The sequence below is a fragment of the Nannobrachium achirus genome (assembly GCF_963921795.1).
Source record: "Nannobrachium achirus genome assembly, chromosome: 10".
NCBI classification, from domain to species: Eukaryota; Metazoa; Chordata; class Actinopteri; order Myctophiformes; family Myctophidae; genus Nannobrachium; species Nannobrachium achirus.
The window spans coordinates 51,482,619-51,505,118 of NC_137819.1; the positions used below are offsets into that span (position 1 = coordinate 51,482,619).

General features: G+C 43.2%; 1 protein-coding gene across 1 annotated transcript in view; it reads left to right on the forward strand.

The window, feature by feature from the left end:
* The window catches only part of elmo1 (engulfment and cell motility 1 (ced-12 homolog, C. elegans)), a 172,940-nt gene that overhangs the window by 93,065 nt on the left and 57,375 nt on the right, over window positions 1–22,500 (forward strand). The window contains 1 exon segment of the mRNA XM_080734984.1: window positions 7,609–7,745. Within this exon segment, the coding sequence (XP_080591110.1) occupies window positions 7,609–7,745 (137 nt within the window).

Here is a 22,500-nt window from a genome sequence, read left to right on the forward strand (position 1 = left end):
GTCACGTGATGATGTCAGGGGAACCACTCTTAACCGAATGGGTTTGCCGCTCTGAAATCACGCTCTGGCTTTTATGCCCATATATGGAGATTGCTGATGTCATCACGAGTCTCTACTTGCAAATGAATTACGTCCTTGTCTGTTTTATGCCCATATAGGGAGATCCCTGTCCCTATGTCATCAATATTAAGCACATATCTGGGAATGCCCATATTTGGTAATGCCCATAAATGGGCATGTTCTGACATCACATTGTTGACTATGATGCAGATATGCGTCTTACTAGTTATTTGAACAGTCTGGGTGAGGGATTTTAAGACCAGGCAAACCGTCCAACTGCAGGGTCCTCACAGCAACATGCCAGTCAGTCATGTTGATGTTCAGCAGACGTTTCTAAATTCATGTTGTCATAAAACTAAATCATGATTGCAGCGTCGATGGCGTCGCTCTGGTGTAAAAAGCCAAGGTTCCTTCAAGGTTCCTTACAGCCTCAAGGGGAGGTTGTTATCTAATCTACACTAACATGATTTTCCACTCATGCAGTCAGCGCCACGTTCTGGTTGATCTTGATGAGTACTAAGTGCATTCCTTCAGTGCTGTTCAGAGCTACGTTATCTTAGCAACAGAGGCGTCAGTTGGGTATGGCAAGGTATGGCAGCTTAATATAAATTCATCATGCCTGTTGCTAAGGTATGGCAACATGACTGGTGTCTTGCACGCGCAACACCACCAGTCATGTTGCCATACCTTAGCTTTTGCTGAACTGACACCACTGCTAAGCAACGCTAAGAGCAGCCTCCAATAGTGCAGTGATTCTCAACGTGTGGGCCGGGACCCCCACGGCAACTAATATAAGAAACAGGAATTGTGAAAATAGGCCCCTGTTTTGAGCATGTAGACCTATTTTCACAATATGTATCCGTCAAATTCAATGTAATGCCTCGTGCAATTCCAAGTGCTTGTCAGGGTGGGAAATACCCAGTTCAAATAGGATTAGTTTCCCTTACTTCTCCCTTTCAAGTGCCATTCAAGCACTTAGAAATAATTTGCAAATGGAAAAAGGCTCAATGGCAAAATACTATCCTATTTTGTTATACAGTAGTTGCACAAATCCCATCCCCGGATCTAGCTAGCTCAAAGAGTCTCAACTGTAGCTCAGCTGTGGCCCAGATTTACCCCCTCGTTAAATTATTTGCTTGGAGTGGTAATATTCGCCGGAGATCTGAAAGTCCCAGGCCACTGCTGTAGTGACTTTTTTGACTGGGGGGTGCATCGGAGTATGAGCATGCACACACACACACACACACACACACACACACACACACACACACACACACACACACACACACACACACACACACACACACACACACACACACACACACACACACACACACACACACACGCATGCATTGGAATAATTAAAAATGTTCTCTCCTATACCCATATACAGCAGCTAGGCTATATCTACTTTCATTACTAACATTACACAGGGTCTTATATTCCTGTGTTTCAAGTTCATTTTTTTTACAGATGAATAAATCTAGCAATGTCATCCTGATAGAGTTGCCTCCATACAAGTGTATCATTTGGGTGCATAGTGATTACGCTCAAATCAGTGCCGATTTCAGAGATGATGATACAGATGATTTAATTTGCGAACATTATTTTCCATTTGTGTATTTTGATGCATTCAAATTAATGTTAATTCATCAACTCATGTGTAAACTCATGTGTAAACATGATTTTGTAGCATGTGGATTGAATACTCTATAGTCCAGAGTAGCCTTTAGTCTAAAGCAGTGGTTCTCCCTCAAACAGTAAACAAACCAACATACAGTATACGTTTATACAAGGTATCTACACATTTCTAAAGTGATAATTAAGTATCTTTTCAATACCTCCAAAATGACATGAAGAAAAATAAGACCATTACTGTGACAAAACTAATCAACAAACTATACTATAAGAACGGGTCAAACATTGGCCAAATCGTCAATATAAGAAAGAGACTATTTTGAAAATACATGCTCACAACGCCTTGCATCAGTTATTTTCACAATGTTTATCCATGGCACAGAGTCAAACAAAATGTAATGCCTCAACTCCTACTATTCCAAGTGCTTGTCAGGGTGGGTGGGTCCCCAGTTCCAATAGAGTTATTTTGGGATGTCAGAACCTGAAAAGTGAGAACCATTGAACTGAAGCACAACCATCACATCTTGCAATGCCTTCATGCGACCGTCATTGTTGTCACTCATTCAGAAAAACAGACCTTTCAGTGTATTTCAGACTCAAAAAAGTGTGTAATAGGGTGGCACCCATGGGGGCACTGTCAGATTCTGGGATGGCCTGTGTCGCCTCATGCCACTGCACTGTTTTAGAGCCCCAAAATAATCATATTTTAACTGGGGGGTTACACATCGCTACTCTGACATGTCTCCTTTCTGACATGTCTCCTTTCCGACACTAACCCTATCTCTTACCCTAACCCTAAACTTAACCTCTATGGAAGTGTTGCCACTCCGACAATAAGAAGTCAATGTCGGAGTGGCGACATGTCGCAATGGAGAACAGTCACCTAACTGGGGACCCCACCACCCTGACGAGCACTAAGAGTTAAGGCTTCTATTGTTAAGGTTCTATTGTGAAAATAGCAGTGCGAGGCATTTTGAGCATGTAGATCGGTTATTTTCACAATTTCTGCCTCTAATATTTGACAATTTGGCCAATGTTTAATTTGTCATTTTAGAGGTATTAAAAAGTCCTTAAATTGTCACTTTTACACACTTAAACTTTATGTTGGTTTGTTTACTGTTGAGTGAGAAAACAGTGTTGCACATGAAGTTAATCATCTGGGGACCCCCCCAAAATAATTTGGGGACCCGCCCCTGGGGGTCCCGACCCACAGGTTGAGAACCACTGCTGTAGAGACAGTCTAATTGCAGGCTGTACGTCTTGTTGTGGAGTGAATGTCCTAGGGGGGACTGGTGGTCAGGGTCGTGCTGGGCATGTGGGCCACTGTCTGTGAGCGCTAATGGAGTCTCTGTGTGACGCTGCTGCACCGTGGCCTCGGCAAGAAGCCTGAAGACGGGAGAGTTTTTCAGCAGCGTCCCCGTCCGTGAAAACCATCTGGCTGGGGCTATATCTTCCCAAATGAGCCTTGACATGTAATTCCCCCTCACCGCGCCACTCTCAGTAAACAACCCTGTTACCGAGCGGCCAGACCAAGACCTCCTTCCACGCAGCCACAACATGGGAGGGACAGGACGGCGCATTTAAACCCTGCAGTTGTACTTTTCAGTTGTGTGCCGGTTAGGGATGGGACGATACGCGATATTATCGTTTGTCGTGATAAAAAACACTCACGATAATCGTATCGTGGAGATTTAATTTATCGTGATATCGTCCTCCGTCATGCACTGGGATCAATTCACCTTTTATTTGCTGAGCTGCATATCCGTTACCACTTAAACACTCTATAATAGGTAAAAGGTACTTATAATACATACTTGATGCAGTCTTTTTTTCACTTTCTATTAAATGTCTTTGCCAAAAAATAGCAGATCTACAAGCTCGCAGCGCGTCACGATTGTGATGAGTCGTGAGCTGAATGTAATGCCTCAACTGCTACATTCCAAGTGCTTGTAAGGATGGGCTGTCCCCAGTTAGAATACGATTATTTTGGGGGTCACGGCCTGAAAAGTTTCAGAACCACAGGTCTAGACATGTTGTTATTGTATCTCTCTCTTAACGCGCTTCCGGGGGTTTTATTATCTCAAGTCTTTTTATTTTATTTTTTTCCGTGTGGATTGTTTTGTAATCCCTTTGTTTAGTTTTTTTTTTGCTCTGTTTCTCTCTCAAACGCACTGGCACACTCACACGCACGCATGCATGCACGCACGCACGTGCGCATGCACGCTAAACTAAATCAAAGGCTTCACTACTGTGCTAATAAAGGCATCTCTGGCTTTTGTGAAATGAAACATTTCGCTGTAATCCAATTGAAACAGTGGGAGGGATGTTTTTATTAGTGGTTGTTGTTGTTAGAGGAGCAACACTTTCAATATCACCAGGTCTTGTTGTTGCTACTGAGCAGTGGTGGAAAAAGTACTAAAATGTTAATTACAAGAAAAAGTCTGGAATTCAAAATGTACAGTAAAAGTACAAAAGTATTGATATCAAAATGTACTATAAAGCACCAAAAGTAAAAGTACATTGTGAGATTGTAGATCTGCTATTTTAATAGCCTAGGTTTAGGGACAAATACAGGTACAAATACCTAAAACGTGTACTTAAGTAGAGTACTTTACACCACTGTTACAGAGACACTGTGTTTATTGAGCGAAACTTATGAAATACCCCCCCACCCCCCCATCACCAATAAACACACAATGAGATCAAACTGTTCCCCAGGCCAGAGTTAGACGATTTATTTGTTTATGTGTTTATGATCTCCTGATCTCTTATATGAACACACCAAGCAGCTGATGGACAGTGTTCATTATTTTGTCGACTTAAACTATGATGAAACATTTGTTTTGACGAGTACCTTTTCTTTTGTACCTCACGGACAGAAAAAACGAAATTAAAGCTAAGCTACGACGACTAAAACTATGACAAAAATATTATTGTCAATTTAGTCAACAAATACAAAATATAGGCGAAAGTGTTAGGAATGTACTGCTGGGAGAAGAAATCCAGTAGAGTTAGAACACAAGCCATTTTATGCTGGGTCCCTCTCTATATCAGTGTTTCTCAACCACTGTGCCTGGGGACCTTTGGTGTGCCCCTGAGAAGGGGCACACCAGGGGGGGCTTGAAACTGCTTGAAAGCCAGTATTGTATTTATCATTTTAAAAATGATTTAAACTAGTGAAAACAGACGATCTACAAGCACACGGTGCGAGGCGTTGTGTGCTTGTAGATCTGCTGTTTTCACTACTGTTGTGCCACAACCTTGTATGATGAAGCAGGGCTTTACTTTGCGAAGAAACGTACAAATTTGAAACTTGGAGATACGAGGTTTCTTCCCGACGGTGACGATATTTACACCCCCGTATTATGTTGGTGTGCCCATGGATTCTTGGGACATGAAAAGTGTGCCCATGCAGAAAAAAGGTTGAGAAACACTGCTCTACATAATTATCGAAAATAGCCGATCTACAAACAACTTTTTCGATAGTTGACAATCTTTTGCCTATAATTTCATGCCCAAAATGGGGACGTCGCGGCAGGCAGGTAGAAAGTGGTGAAGTGCTCTGCAACGCACATTCACACAACTGGCCGCTCCATCAGCAGAAATGGACTCTGTTAAGGACAGAGACCTCAGGTGGCCTCCTCTCTCATGTAGTGGCAACTTCAAAGACGGATCAGTAGTCGACCTCATTGAAGAGGTGTCTCTGTGAACTGAAGCCTCGTTGAACCATGCGTTTTGAAGTGTGTGTGTGTGTGTGTGTGTGTGTGTGTGTGTGTGTGTGTGTGTGTGTGTGTGTGTGTGTGTGTGTGAGAGAGTGAGAGAGAGAGAGACACATTGTGATTGACGATCAGCAGAGAGGTTTTCCTATTGGAAGTTGGGGGGGGCTCTCCATTCCGACATGTCGCCACTCCGACAGTGACTTCTTGTTGTCGGAGTGGCAACACTTCCATAGAGGTTAGGGTAAGAGATAGGGATAGTGTCGGAATGGAGACATGTCGGAAAGGAGACATGTCGGAATGGAGAGATGCACTCGGAAGTTGGCTGTGCTTTTGATTCAAGTTTAGAGGAAGTTTTCCTTACTAAACAAGTAAAATACCAACCATTAGTACAAGCCGTTATACATCTAGGCTATAAGTTTCAGCTCATTACTAAGTATACTTGTAAGGATTAGAAATCCCCACGTGTATAGTCGAATATGAGAAAACAGACATTGTGGGGACCATTTTCCTGGAGATTTACAATTCGAAAAAGAATCAGGTTAGGATTACGATTAGACATTCAGGGGTGAGATTTTGGGGGCTTAGATTTAGAATTATGCTTCATTATACTGTAGCCTACTTAGTTTGGTGCTGGTGTCGCACACTGCCGAAATGATGTTGTTCTCAGAAGTTTAGTAATACTGTAGCAGTGCATGCGTAGGCTGTGTGTCTGTGTTGTTTAGTGTCAGAGTTAGTCACGGGTCTCTTGGTCCAGGTGAAGGCCACATTCCTCCAGGCCCAATTAGATATTTATGAATGGAAAGGAGGCCATATGGCCCAGGTCACCGAGGACCGTCATGAAATGTAGATGAGGGGACCTAAGCTGTCCATCTGGCTCAACATTTTATGTGATGCTGTGTGTGTGTGTGTGTGTGTGTGTGTGTGTGTGTGTGTGTGTGTGTGTGTGTGTGTGTGTGTGTGTGTGTGTGTGTGTGTGTGTGTGTGTGTGTGTGTGTGTGTGTGTGTGTGTGTGTGTGTGTGTTTTGAATTTCTCATTTCTTTCTTGTTTTTGTTGCTCTGTTCCTCTCTCAAACACACACTCACACAACACACAAACTAAATCAAAGGCCTTCGAAGAGGTGGCACTGCAGTTGAGAGAGAATAGGCCAAGTTCTTTGAACTGACACACACGCACACGCACACACACACACACACACACACACACACACACACACACACACACACACACACACACACACACACACACACACACAAACATACAAATCATGGAGACGTTACTGCAGTGGTTTTCAAACTTTTTCATGTCAAGGACTCCCAAATTGAGACACACTTTGCTGCCCCCCTCAAGGACCCCTGGGGGGGTCCCTGGCCCCCACTTTGAGAACCATTGCGTTGTTGTACTTTGTGCATTCTGTGTAAAAGAGGAATGGGTTTTGCCAACTGAAGGTTTCATTATGGCTGACCATTGTTTTGTTACCCTCCAGACACAAAGTAACATAAACCCATAAAATGTCTTCTATGTCCCTCAATAAGAGATTTATTTGTCTCTTGTCAAGCCAAGACACAAGTCATTGTAAACTGGAATACTTTTATTAGTTCATCTGAGGTGAAGTCAAATTAACATAATTTATACCGTGTGTCCTCAGGCATAAACATTGTTCTTTTGAGCTTTGGCTCTCCGAGTAGCTTCCGTTTGCACCAAGGTTATAATAGTTTTGGATTTTTCATTACAGTTTAGTTTTAGTAAGTTTTGACAAATTTCGTATTATTTTTATATATTTTTTTGCTTGCTATATTTTTTTATTTTTGTGACTAAGCTTAGTTTTGGTTTAGTTTTTATTCGTTTTAGTGTAAATTTTATTCATTTTGTGCAGGATTCAAAAAGGTCAGAGTAAAAACTGTGTAATAAAAACGTAACAAAATATACCATTTAAACACTAGACTGCACTCTGTCGAGGTGCCAACTTGCGCCAAGTGGGGTCCGTCTATGCAGTATTTCACTGGCTAAAGGCCCAGGTATGGCCACATACCCACAGACAGCTATAATCACCCTTCTTGCACGCTCTGCTGGTTGGTGATGGTGCAAGTACATATATATTCAGCTACGTTTTCGTTGGCTATAATAACCTTGGTTTGCACTGTACCTACAGTATATGTATTTGACTGTGTGTCTTTATGTATGTGTCCACAGCCAGTGAGAACTGTCACGAGTTCCATCCCATGTTCTTCACCCACGACCGCTCCTTTGAGGAGTTCTTTTGCATCTGCATCCAGCTCCTCAACAAGACCTGGAAGGAGATGAGGGCCACCAGTGAAGACTTCAACAAGGTGTGTGTTCTGTCTCCCAGGGGGGTCCCCACATTATTTTTGGGGGGTCCCCAGATGATTAACTTAATGTGCAACATTGTTTGCGTGCGTGAGAGGGCATGTCAGAAGACTTCTCAATTGCCAATTGATTGGCACATGGATAACTGCAGTCAGATCATTCACTGCGGACAAGCGGCAACTATCATATAAAGCACTGAAATCAGGCTTTGACGAGTGACTTCGCTGTGGACCTCAGATGAATTGACGAGTATATTCGTATTTGGCAGTGAAAAACGTAACTAATTTACTGCCAAAATTGCGAAATTGCAGCGGTTTTCTTACCTTTTAACGTGGGCGCGTGTGTCCATCGTGCACGAATCTTACACGACGCGTGTGCACGACGTTCGCGTTTCACTCCCCGTCTCGCTCTACTGCATTAAGCAATGAAGTCAGAAAAGCCAAAAAAATAAAATAAAAAAAAATAAAAAAGATGGGGACAGTTAGTGATGTGCAGTTCATGATGTTCAAGATGCCATAGAACTTCAAAACTAACAGGTTTTGTAACTCAAAGAGCCCTAAAAAACAAACAAACAAACAAGGGTTGTCAGTCAATAATACCAAACACTGAGGTCGGGCTTCCACTAGCCTTGCTGTCATTATGTTGTGCTCGACTGGAGCATGAAGGGTCTGGGTGAGTCAGGCGTATATCTGGAGGGTGAGTCAGGCTTATCACCTATAGTCAGGCTTATCACCTATAATTGTTTGGGGGGGGGGGGGGGGGGGGGGGCTGGCTGAGTCACCAAGACCCCCACCCACCCGCTCGGTCTGGTCCGGTCTGGTCTGGCTGGCATACTGCATGTGTGCTCCCATTGACAGCTTTTACTAAAGCCTTTAAGCCAGGGGTCTTCAACGTTTTTCAGGCCAAGAACCCTGTAGCAACTCATAATGTAATAACGGCTCATAATGTAATAAGGGCTCATAATGTAATAAGAAAAATGTAATAAAAACTCATAATGTAATAATCAGCTCATAATGTAATAAGGGCTCATAATGTAATAAGAAAAATGTAATAAAAACTCATAATGTAATAATCAGCTCATAATGTAATAAAAAAACGAGCGCATAACGTAATAATGGATTTTTCAATAATGTAATAATGTGTTACATTAAGAACCTCCACATAGGAGGCTCATAATGTAATACAACTTCATAATGTAATAATGTCTTTTTTATTACATTATGAGCTGATTATTACATTTTGAGTTTTTATTACATGTTTTTATTACATTATGAGCCCTTATTACCTTATGAGTTGCGACACACCATGCCAACTTTGTTGATGAAGAATGGAGCAATTATCTGCTAAACATGCAGCAAATGAATGTGAAATATGGGGATCATTTAGCTGTACAAAGAGCATCCACAATGTTCAACATACAGTTCGTGATTGTATCGACACTGGGTGTTGATGCAAATCGATAATATCCCCATGTGGTCATTATGACGACAGTCTGCCATTGCTAGTTCTGGGCCACTTTGCCGAAGGTCATGGGGACCATTATGTAAGCCTTGATGGACCAGTCACATACTTGATTCAAAGAGCGCACCACTTTGATCTGTCCAGACCTAGGGCCAGAGTGAGGTACCGGGTCAGGGCCAGAGTGAGGGCCTTACTGCGAGAGTGAGGGCCAGAGCAGGGCAGGATTTACCCTGTGCTTGGACCTAGTTTGAAAGTTTTCAATCAATCAATCAATCAATCAATCAATCAATCAATCAATCAATCAGGGATAGATAGCACCTTAACTCTGCAGCCGCACTGAGGCGCTCCAACACAATAGTGCACCAGTTCTTTCAGAGTTGTGCATACTAGTTTGGTTTTGTCATATGACGCATCTCTTTCTATCGGTGTCTTGGCGCACCGACCAATGAAATCAATGCAAGACGGAGGAGGGGTGTGTCTAACTTTTGAAAATCAATAGAAACAGTGGAGGGAGGGGTGCTCCCTTTGAACTTCAAAGGGGTTCTGAACTGCTGTCATTGATTGAGCCATACAAGTGTAAATAGCTTGTTAGTGCTTCACTCTAATCAATGAAACATCAAAGACAACAACTTGATTCCTGTCATACAGGGGGAGGGGGAATGTTTTGTGTACACAAGTCAAACACAACCCCTCCCACCAGATCTCTTGTGATTGGGAATTTCAGATTTTAAATCCCCTCCCCTTTTAAATCAAATAGAATAGGGACAACTTCAGACTCAAGCTCCAGCGCAGAGTCTGAAATCAGGCTAGTATAAAGTATCCACTCTAGAGTAGGTCCGAGCTCGGCTAAGCGGGGCCAAAGCAATGACGTATAACGCTGCTGCGGCAGACGCTGCTGTGGTCAGTAGTAACATTACCAGGGGTCATCAGTGACTTATATTCATTAATACTGAAAAGGTCAAACATCTCATCCATTCTACTTCTTCTTCATGCAAACTTCCAGTCATGCAATCTATTCTACTTCTTCTTATTCCCAGTGATGCAAACTATTTGAAATCTGGCAATTCTCATTTGAGATACTATTAACTACAGAGTGCTTTGTTTTGAACGAACAGTACCTTCCTTCCTTGAGTTTTCTTCAAGTGTCGAAGTTGTTTAACGCAGAGATCTTCATACATTTTAAATTAGACGTATAAACGAGCAGCGACTAGTAAAAACTTCAGCTGTACTTTTAATGAAAGCACCAACAAGCAGTGGGAGAAAAAAACTAACAAGAATAAATATTTCAGGGACCACAATGGAAATAAGTCGCAAGACTATGTTGTGTTTGTATCCTTGACGCTTCTCAGATGAACATGATGTAACTTGAGTTTTTTCCTGTATGACGTCTAATAAATCAAGGATACATATTGTGATCTTCTGAATATGATGACAGCTTGGTGAGTTGATAAGAACACATTGTTACGTGTGTATCACGCTACGATGTCATCATTATGGCATGGGCTGTTCCCTTCTCCCCTCTCTATAGTTAAAAAAACAACTCCAGAACAAAAACAAAGTGTCTGAGCACAGGTGAATTGAGAAAGTAATGCCTGTCTGTCCGATAGCAGCAGGGACATGGCCCCATCTTCTCCCTGTGATGTGGCCCCCTTAGTGGTTGTGGCCCTAAGCGACAGCTTATATTGCTTATGCCAGGAACCGGCCCTGGCCTGTGCTTCAGCACGTCAAGCCCTATTATAAATCCGGCCCTGGGCCAGAGCGAGGGACCGAGTCAGGGCCAGAGTGAGGTACCGAGTCAGGGCCAGAGTGAGGTACCGAGTCAAGGCCAGAGTGAGGGCTAGACTTAGGACCAGAGTGAAGGACAGATCGAAGTGGTGCACTCTCCTCTGCTTCCTGGACTCTTTGAATCAAGCGTGTGACTGGTCCATCAAGGCTTACATAATGGTCCCCATGACCTGCGGCAAAGTGGCCCAGAACTAGCAATGGCAGACTGTCGTCATACTGACCACATGGGGATATTATCGATGTTGCATCAACACCCAGTGTCGATACAACCACGAACTGTATGTTGAACATTGTGGATGCTCTTTGTACAGCTAAATGATCCCCATATTTCACATTCATTTGCTGCATGTTTAGCAGATAATTGCTCCATTGCTCCATCAACAAAGTTGGCAGGGTGTGTAGCAACTCATAATGTAATAATCAGCTCATAATGTAATAAAAAACAAGTGCATAATGTAATAATTAAAATGTAATAAAAGCTCATAATGTAAGAATCAGCTCATAATGTAATAAAAAAGACATTATTACATTATGAAGTTGTATTACATTATGAACCTCCTATGTGGAGGTTCTTAATGTAACACATTATTACATTATTACATTATTGAAAAATCCATTATTACGTTATGCGCTCGTTTTTTTATTACATTATGAGCTGATTATTACATTATGAGTTTTTATTACATTTTAATTATTACATTATGAGCCCTTATTACATTATGAGACGTTATTACATTATGAGTTGCTACAAACCCCCTTAGCTGAGAGAGATGAAGCCCCCCCACTACATAAAATGTGTATTTTCAGACATTTAACCACTTAAACCCTCAATAATTAGTAAACTTAACCTTAGAGCAGACCTGGGCATTGTGCGGCCCGGGGGCCGTATGCGGCCCTTTGGTTCACTCTGACCGGCCCTTGTAGGGTTAATGGCAAATTACAAAATAAACTCATTTTTTAATTTTACCTCATGCATGGACTAAAGCTGCATTTCTTTTATTTTGAAGTTTTATTCATGTACATATGGACGCAATGCGTACATCAGCAGCACATGTGCGTGATCATTGGATGTTGTCTCAATAACAAGCAGGTGGTCAAACTGGTCACACATCAAGACGACCTGCCTTACCTTACCCATCAAAAATGGCTAAAGTGTCTAAAAAAAAGAAAGGTCGATGCCGAATGCTGGGTTTAAAAATGTTTTTACTGCTAAGTATTTATTTACTGAAGTTGGAGGTAAAGCTGTGTGTTTTGTTTGCGAGGAGCACATCTTGCAGAGAGCACTGCCTTTTGGCCCGGCCCTCCACAATATTTTCTGTTGTTCATGCTGTGGCCCCATGGAAAGAATAATTGCCCACCCCTGCCTTAGAGGGTATCTGGACATTTCTAAAGTGACAATTTAAGGACTTTTTAATATCTCTAAAATGAAAAATTAAACATTGGCCAAATTGTCAAATATTAGAGGCAGAAATTGTGAAAATAGCCGATCTACATGAGCATGTAGATCATCTAGTTTCACAATAGAACCGTGTTACACAAAATGTAATGCCTCAACTCTTACAACGCCAAGTGCTCGTCGGGGTGGGGGGTCCGCAGTTCAACCATGATTATTTTAGGGGTTGTGGCCTGAAAAGGTTGAGCACCACTGTCCTAGTGTAGTTACTGCTCCACGGTTCACACAGGCTCAGTATCAGGGACGTGCAGAGAATGTTAGAGAGGCAGCGGCTGACATTTCTAAAAGGGCCTTTTGGTGAAAATATTAAAAATAGCCGTCTATTTTCGGTGTGCGATACCACATACCACACTGAATTAAGCATAATCAAGTCAATACTGGAGATATGGTGTAACGGCATGTATTTCTACACAGAGAGGTCAATTCTTTCAAAATAAGATGCCGCATTCAAGTTCAGGAGAGTTTGGACAAGGCAATTCTTTTGAATGCTGCCTTCAGGTATGGCATGGAAAGGAGGCATTTGCATTTCTTTCACCATAGTAAAAACTGCTTTCATGGTCTGGAGAGGGCACTTTTTACAGACGGGTAAAAGGGCAGGGGCTCAAGCCCCCTTTGATGTCTACGTAAGCACATGCCTGCTCAGTATAGTTATATCCTCAAAAGTCACTTCCTGGTGACTGGTTCGTTTCAAAACCACAGATGGCTGCTATCGCGAGGACTTCAAAATGACGACCAGGGGCGTGATTAGCATTTATTCATCAGCAACTGTTGTTGAGTGAGGACAATATGTTGTGGTTTGCCATTCAGGAGAAGTGGATCAAAAAGGACCTTGCCCGCAACTACAGTGAAGTGGGAGTGCATGTCAAAAGAACAGCACACCTTCTTTTCGTCAGAATTTGTACACCATTTGTACGCTGTAGTATGATCAAGTAGAGCCTTCATTTGATGTTAATGTTCATATAAAGAGCTCCCCTTAGGTGTAAAGACTGCACAGTGCTGACATGCTTCCTATATGCATTATAACTTAGTCAGCAAGATGATGAAACATTATGCAATCACTTTCAGTCTACCCCTCATCCCCCCTCATGTTATAAATGGCTATATCTGTGTTCATTATCATTACTGGGGCAAAGACTACACTCATCTCTATTCATATTGGATTAATTAAAGACCCAGTGAAATGAAAAATACGTTTTTCACACTTTTAGAGCTTATCCGTGGTAATCATATGGGCATTCCTAACACTAGATGCCAAAAAAAGTAGCAGTAGTAAACATCACTGAGCTTATGTTTGTTTCAATATCCTGGCTGTCTCCATATTTTGACTTTTTCTTCCTAAATTAACACCCTTGATCAGGGGTCTTCAACAGGAGGTCCGGGACCCCTAGGGGGTCCTCAGAGTTACTAAAGGGGGTCCTCCAAATATTCCAATCTTTTTTATATTAACAACTTGAACCTTAGTGTCCATATTCTGAGAACCTTAGGCAAAAATAGCAGATATGCAAGCTCACAACACCTCGCAGGGCGAGGCGTTGTGAGCTTTTAGATCGGCTATTTTCGGCAAAGTGGTTTGGTGTAGAGGGGGTAAAGTACAGAGTAAAAGGTCAAGTTTATTAGGTAATGACGGTTCAAGTGGTTAAATATCTGAAAACATAAATTGACATGAATCCGAAATACACTGATGATTGTGCTGTCAAACGATGAAACTATATGGAATCTACGAAGAGGTTGTGGGGGTCCCTGCTTCATCTCTCTCTCAACTAAGGGGTCCTTGATCATACTACAGCGTCACACAACAACACGTACAAATCAAAGTCCTCTTGTGGCAGTGTGTGTGTGTGTGTGTGTGTGTGTGTGTGTGTGTGTGTGTGTGTGTGTGTGTGTGTGTGTGTGTGTGTGTGTGTGTGTGTGTGTGTGTGTGTGTGTGTGTGTGTGTGTGTGTGCGAGCGAGCGTGCGTGCGTGCGTGCGTGCGAGAGAGAGAGAGAGAGCAAGGGCTGCATTTCTAAAACAGTGATGGCTCTCTCAGTGGCTGTCTCTTCATGGCTGACTAACACCCCCCCCCCCCCCCCCCCCCCCCAATCCCACACACACATGAATTAATGCGTTTGTAAGACAGTGTGCATAAATGAAGCCTAACATAACAGCATTTAGGACGACACGCTGTCTGCTCTGCCATATAGTGTCTGACTAACAGCGATGTGCATTTTAAGTCATTTACGTATTCTAGTATACTTTGCATTAAATTATATAGTAGTTACGCACGCACGCACAGAAAACGAACTGTAAAGCCCTTTGCACACAGGACAGTTGCGTTTTTTCGTTTGCTGTATGAATAAAACGCATTGGATTTGGTGTGCAATGCTGTGCGGAATCGGCGCTGCGGATCCCAAAAGGAGTCATAAAAGGAGTGATGAGTTTTTTACCGCATGCGACAAGACGCACAAATCGGACTGGGTTCGATCGAGAAAAAGACGCACGGCCGCAGCCACTCGTCGCACGGCCAATTCGGATCCGGTGTGCATGAGGTCGTAGAGAATCGTTGTTTTCTTTTTAAAAAGTGAAATTGTCCGTTTTATCCGTACGGATAAACACGCCTGTGTGCAAAGGGCTTAAGAGTAGGTTCCAAAATTAATAGTGAAAATACAGGTAGAGATATTTTCTATGATATGCATAGTTCTGTGTTGCGTAGCTTGCACTGCACTTTGCGAACTCATTATGTCCAAAACTGTTACTTTTCACGATTCTAATAAAAAAATTCAAAAAGCAGATCTACAAGCTCAAAATGCGTCGCTTCGAGCCCGCAATTTACGTTCGGAGCTTGTGGATCTGCTACATTTGATGCTTTTGTGTGACGCTGTAGTATGATCAAGTAGGGAGTTAAAAAAATTAAAAAATAAAAAATAAAATATGGAACTAAGAGGTTTCTGCCCGACAGCAACAATATAGGCTACACCAACGTTTTCAGGCCAAGGACCCCTTATTATAAGTTGAGAGAGAGATGAAGCAGGGACCCCCACAACCTTTTCTTAAATTCTGTATCGTTTCGTTGTTTGACGGCACAATCATCAGTGTATTTTGGATTCATGTAAATTGGTGTTTCCAGATATTTAACCACTTGAACCGTCAATACTTAATAAACTTGACCTTTCACTATGTACTTAGTCTGCTCTTTTTCCCCTTTCCCCCCGAAAATAGCCGATCTACAAGCTCATGAGCTTGTAGATCTGCTATTTTTGGCTAAGTTCTCAGAATATGGACGCTATATAGGGTTCAAGTGGTTAATATGAAAAAGGAGAAAAAAACAAGTTTCTATCACACAAAGATTTGGAGGACCCCCTGTAGTAACGCTGAGGACCCCCTTGGGGTCTCGGACCCCCTGTTGAAGACCCTTGAAATACAGTATTTTCGGTTAAGCTCCTAGTTTGCTTTTTATCTAGTGTCTGCGTGCATGCACGCGCGTGTGATTACTCCGTGCATGCTGGTATTTGCTGTGTGAGCAAGTAGGGTGTGTCTGTTTGTGCGCGCGCGTGCGTGCGTGTGAGGAGGTGGGAGTGGGTGAGGTGGGCGTGCCTGTGGGCGGAGTCAGCAGGTCTGGTGCTCCGCGGCACCGGAGAACCGCCGGGCCAAACCGTTTCCGCTGTTTCCATGGCAACCCCCGTCCAATTAGCCGCCGCTCCACCCCCCCCCACCCCCTCCAACCATACCCATGTTCCTTTTGTCTGGGCATGTGTAGCACATGCGTACGTGTGTGTGTGTGTGTGTGTGTGTGTGTGTGTGTGTGTGTGTGTGTGTGTGTGTGTGTGTGTGTGTGTGTGTGTGTGTGTGTGTGTGTGTGTGTGTGTGTGTGTGTGTGTGTGTGTGTGTGTTTAGCTTCAGGTCCCCGGGATATAAAAAAAACCCTCCATGCAGTGCTGCCATATTTGGTGAGAGAAACAAGCAACCAGGTCTATGAAAACAAGCCCTTAAAAAGCCACTAATATAGGCCACAATGACACTTTAACCCTATATGCTGTGTACATCGGCTATTTGAAAATAGCCGATCTACAAGCTCACAAGCGTTGGGAGCATATAGATCTGCTATTTAAAAAAAAAACATATAATAATCTTGAAATAAAATGCGGAATATTTGGAAGATTTCTGAATGACAAAGGACAAAATGACGTGAAAATATTTGAGAACGACTGGTTTAAATAATAATTAAGACATTTTGAGACAAGCCAGAAAAAACTGAAACCCAAAACTATCGGTACAAATATTTACAAGCAGCTCTAATTGAAACAACAGAAAAACAAGCCCAATATCGCTTATAATAAGCAGACATGGCAACAGCACTGCCTCCATGATGTAGCGGCTTGCAACCACTCAATCTCCTCCATCATCCTCCCCCCTCCCCCTCCCCCCTCCCTCTGTCTACCTCTAAAGCTCTCTCCTCCTCTCTCTTCTCCTCACGCTCTCTCTATCTCTATCTCTCTCCCTCTCTCTTCTCTCCCACACACACACACACACACACACATACACACACAAATATTATATCCCAGCGATCATGTGACGGTGCCAGCCAGCCACGCCATTGGCCGGTTCCGGGCCCCGTGGCGTGCGTCCAATCGCGACTCGGGACCGGGAGAGATCAACATAAGCGGAGCGGAGCTAGCCTGGGCTGATGCTCTTAGAGTGTCACACACACACACACACACCCAGAGAGAGAGAGAGAGAGAGAGAGAGAGAGAGAGAGCGATAGATATATATACAGTAGTGAGCTTGGTGTTGGAGAGAAAGGGAGAGTCTCGTTCCGTCCGCTCGCGTCCAAAGGAAATCCCGTCGGGAACGTCGGAAGAACCGAGGTTGGAAGAGGAGAGAGGTGAGGAGAGGAGAGGAAGAGTCGTGTTTGACAGGCGACCCCATCACCCCACCCCACCCCCTCCACACACAAACACACACAAACAAACACACACACACCCCTCCTCGACAGCCTCCACTTGCTCTCCTTCGCTGGCCGCTCCTCCTCCTCCTCGCGGCACAACGAGGAGGCGTGCGCACCCCGTCCGCTCCTCCCTCCGTCCCTCGCCCGTCCGCCCCTCTCGCTCCGTAACCTTTTCCGACGAGGCGCTCATCCTCTGCTCTCCGCGCGCGGAGGAGAGCGCGACGCAGGCATGGAGGCGACCATGACATGTGAGTAACACCGCCAGAGAGTGGACCCTCTCTCTCTCTCTACTCTACTCCTCCTTGTGTAGGATGATGGCTATAGGATGGCTAGGATGTTGTCGCGGGAATCCTGGATCGATCGGTTAATTGACAAGGCAATTTGGAGTCGGGAGGAGACAACATTCTATGGGTGGTGATGGTGGATATGCTTGGAGTTATCACTTGGAGAAGTGTACAATTTGTGTATTGGTAGCCAACGAGCAAAGGGGATCATCAGACCATACAGACCAGAGGTTCTCAAAGTAGGGGGGGTCCAGGGACCCCCAGGGCTCTTTGAGGGAGGTTTACAATTTGAACAGGTCTGTAACTCTGAGAGCATACAAATGGAACCAAACGGACCCGTACGGGTCCGTTTGGTTCCATTCGTACGCTCTCAGAGTTATGGGGGTTTTGGTATGAGAAGCACTGGAATGGATGGTAGGAATGGTGGAGGAAGTAGAGGGGTAGGGTTGTGTTGTGTTTATTAGCTGGCTGCTTCCGAGAGGGAAGAGGAAGAGAGAGAGAGAGAGAGCACTGGATGGAGAGAAGAGGGAGAAGAAGAAGAAGAAAAGAGGTGGGAGGAGAGGGAAGAGCGGAACAGGGTCGAGTCATAGTGGGAGAGACACACACACACACACACACACACACACACACACACACACACACACACACACACACACAGACACACAGAGGGACAGATGGGGCTGTGCAGACTCTGTGAGGCGTAAGCAGGTTAGACTAGGACCCAGATCACAGCCATGTTCACTCAAGCACGCACACACAGACGTGCACGCACGCACACACACACACACAGACACACATACACACACATACACACGCATGCATGCATGTGCGAGCAGACACACACTTATCGGTCTACAACATTGACTTTGTTCAGTTTATATGCCTGCACACTTGGTCTAACATTGTGGTATGTGTAACAAAACATATCTGTAATCTCTGTCTGTCTGTCTGTCTGTCTGTCTGTCTACATACTGTAATAATATCAACGCAATTTTAATTAGAGGCTTTGTACTGGAGGCATGTGCTACGTGGCTGTAATCTGTATGCATGCACACATCCCTTACACACACACACACACACAGTGCACATCAGCCCTCTGCATCATTATTCCAATGTAATGTACAGGCTTGGGGTGGTGGTGGGTGGGGGTTGGGCTTTGTTGTATAGTGAATGGGATTTACTACTCCACTCCACTGACACCCGCCTGTGTGTGTGTGTGTGTGTGTGTGTGTGTGTGTGTGTGTGTGTGTGTGTGTGTGTGTGTGTGTGTGTGTGTGTGTGTGTGTGTGTGTGTGTGTGTGTGTGTGTGTGTGTGTGTGTGTGTGTGTGTGTGTGTGTGTGTGTGTGTGTGTGCGTTTGTGTGCGTGTGTGTGTGTTATGACACATAACCTAAATATACAAAGAAATGACTGACATATTTGACAACTTTGCACTTTAAAAAGAACATTGATAGTGGAAATAGCTGATGTAAAAGCTCACAAGCTTGTGAGCTTGTAGATCTGCTATTTCCACAATGTTTTAAAATGTTTGAATATATATAAACATTTTTCAACATGTAAACGATTATGACGATGTGTGGGAGAGACGATCACAAAATAATTGCGATTAGCCGATTATGTAATAATTGTGACAGCCCTATGTGTGTGTGTGTGTGTGTGTGTGTGTGTGTGTGTGTGTGTGTGTGTGTGCGTGTGCGTGTGCGTGTGCGTGTGCGTGCGTGTGTGAGAGAGAGAGAGAGAGTATGACAGCACACACTCCTTCACTACAGCCCATCAAGTCATTACCCTACGTGGGTTGGATGTAAAATCCACAGGGGTCCTTTTGTTGGTGTCTGACAACAAGGTCCTTGCGCCACAAGCCCCCTCTGGGGGGTGTGGTGTGCGGGGGGCTTTGGGGAGTGGGGTTATAATCTGCTTTGTTTGTATAGTGCAGCCATATTGAACCGTGGGCCGGTTCAGTCTACTGCTCTCTGTGTGTTGCTGCTGGGATTATGTTCACACCACAGAACTCACAGGCGCCCCCCGCAGGCTGCCCCCTGTTGGGGCGACTGCTGTCCCCATGACCCTCTGCTTAACCCTGTCATGATGCACCGCACGCACGCACGCACGCACACACACACACACACACACACACACACACACACACACACACACACACACACACACACACACATATTACGTATACTTCTGAGGACATAAATATTTTAGGACAGCATTTTCAGGAATTATATATTTCTTTACACATTTTTGCCTTTTCTTTTAACCCTAACCTAAAGCCGAGAAATGGCAGATCTACAAGCTCACAACACGCTGCATCGGTGCATGACACCTGCACGCAACTACGTGTAAATCATGTTTAACTCTTAATTCCAACTCTAGCTCCAATCGGAACCTCTCCCTGCGCTACTGTATACAGTAGCACCGAGATGAGGTTCCACATTCTTGGGTGCCGGCAGATGACGACACTGGCGAAAATCGGCCGATATGCTTGATTCTTAGCTATTTTTCGCATCGTCGTCTCCAAAAAGTTAAATTCGCTCCCCCTGCTCTCAGATGTTTTACATTTTTGCGGTCAAGAATATTTTACCGAAAGGGTTGTCACAAGCGTTTAAATCTTTTTTCTTTTTGTCAGTCTGTGCCATGTTTACCCAATGAAACCTTAAGGAGGTTCCATTATTTTAAGCTTTAACTATTGAAAAATAGCAGATATACAAGCTCAGAGCTTCGAGCTTGTAGATCTGCATTTTTTTTTTATTGTGAACAGTCTTTGAATGTTTTGACCCGATTCTATAAATGTCTTCGAAATCCTTCTTCGAAATCAGTGGTTCTCAAACCTTTTCATGTCAAGGACCAACAAAATTACATGTATTTGGCCGCGGACCCCCATCTTAAAATATGTTGTTCCGGGGACCCTCCAGAAGCAGAGATTTGAGTTACAGAAGTTTGCTTTGAAAGTTATATATTCAAAGATTTGCAAATATTTTCACAGTTTTTTCAAAAATAGCAGATCTACAAAGAGCGCTGAGAGCTTGTACATCTGCTATTTTTCAGTAGCTAAAGTATAAAATAATTCCAGGTGGGTTAGATTCCACGTTACACAATTTATGGAGACAGTGGGCCCTCACAAGTATAGTAATCCAAGTACACACACACACACACACACACACACACACACACACACACACACACACACACACACACACACACACACACACACACACACGTCCATCTGCTGCTCTGTGCACCATGGCGTGTTTTAAGAGCACGGTGCTGCCGGTTGGCTCCTCATTACAGAGCCTGCACACTTCCAGGTTAACACTTCTGTGTTAGAGCTGCAACTACCAGCTATTCTATTTGTCATTATTCTATCCATAACATTTTAGATCAGTCAAGAAGCATGTTTATTTAATATTACTAAAATATATATCAGAATATATATCAGAAACCTTGTATCTCCAAGTTTCAAATGTGTACGTTTTTTTTTTTGCGAAGTAAAGCCCTGCTTCATCAGACAAGGCTGTCGCACAAAAGTAGTAAAAACAGCAGATCTGCAAGTGCACAACGCCTCGCACCGCGAGGCGTTGTGTGCTTGTAGATTGGCTGTTTTCACTTAATCGAATAATCGAGAAGCGTGTTTATTTAAAGGACAACTTTAGTTTTTTACAACAAGGGTTCATATTTTAGATTGTAATTAGAGAAAAGAAAAAGTGAGTGTTAATTTTTTTTCATTTGCTTCGTTCTATTGTTTTATCGCTTTTACCGTGCTAAAATGTGGGGCATGCGTACACATGGGGGCATGCGTACAAGTGGCTAAATATGTCTTTTTAGACACAATAAGCCAGCAGTTTCTTTATTGCTATTTACAGTAACATTTCTAGCCCCCATAAGTCACATCCAACCATGAAAGGTTGCGTTGTATCTTTGGAATGGGCTTATTCTGTGTAAAATGACATATTTAGCCACTTGTACGCATGCCCTAACCACTGAAATAAGAATCTCTAAAACAATAGAAAGAAGTAAATGAAATCATTTTAACACTCATCTTTTATATTCTTTAATTATAATCTAAAAAACTAAAGTTGTCCTTTAATCTTACAAAAAAAGAAATTTTCTTTTTATAAAACTGATTAACCACTTAACTTTATTTTATACTTCATTGCACAACGGTGTCGTGCGAGGAATAATGATCGATTATTATTCTTTTTTTTTTTGTAATCGATTGGTTCTATTGGCTGTTGCACAGACCCCATGAGTTTGCTTTTTAGTTTCCTTTGGTCGGCTTCATTTCATGTGCTGAGAGCAAATCATTCAGGAATGTTTTTCAATGCAAATCAATGCAAATGAATCCTGGCTGGGCTGCTTTATTAGAGTGTCTGTGTACAATGGTCTCTCCTCCTCTGTGTTGCTGGAAGGAGAGCGTGTACTATAATACATGATTAATGAAAGCCTCTCTCTTTTGACCATTATTAAATAACTTGACTCTGGGGTATGCGAGCTACAATATTATTGTCCCCGTCTTGTTGGAGTGTAGCATTATGCAGTTTATGTTTAGATACTTTTGATATTTGCTTGCCACGTTTTATATCGTCGTTGTAGGGTGGAAACCTGGTATGTCCATAACCGTTAGTTTTTATCATTTAAAGAAATCAACTAAACTAGTGAAAACCGCCCATTTACAAGCACACAGCGCCTCGCACCGCGAGGCGTTGTGTGCTTGTAGATCTGCTGTTTTCACTACTTTTGTGTGACGGCCTTGTCTGATGGAGCAGGGCTTTACTTCGTGAAAAAACCTACAAATTTGAAACTTGGAGATACGAGGTTTCTACCCGACAGTGACGATATATATATATTTT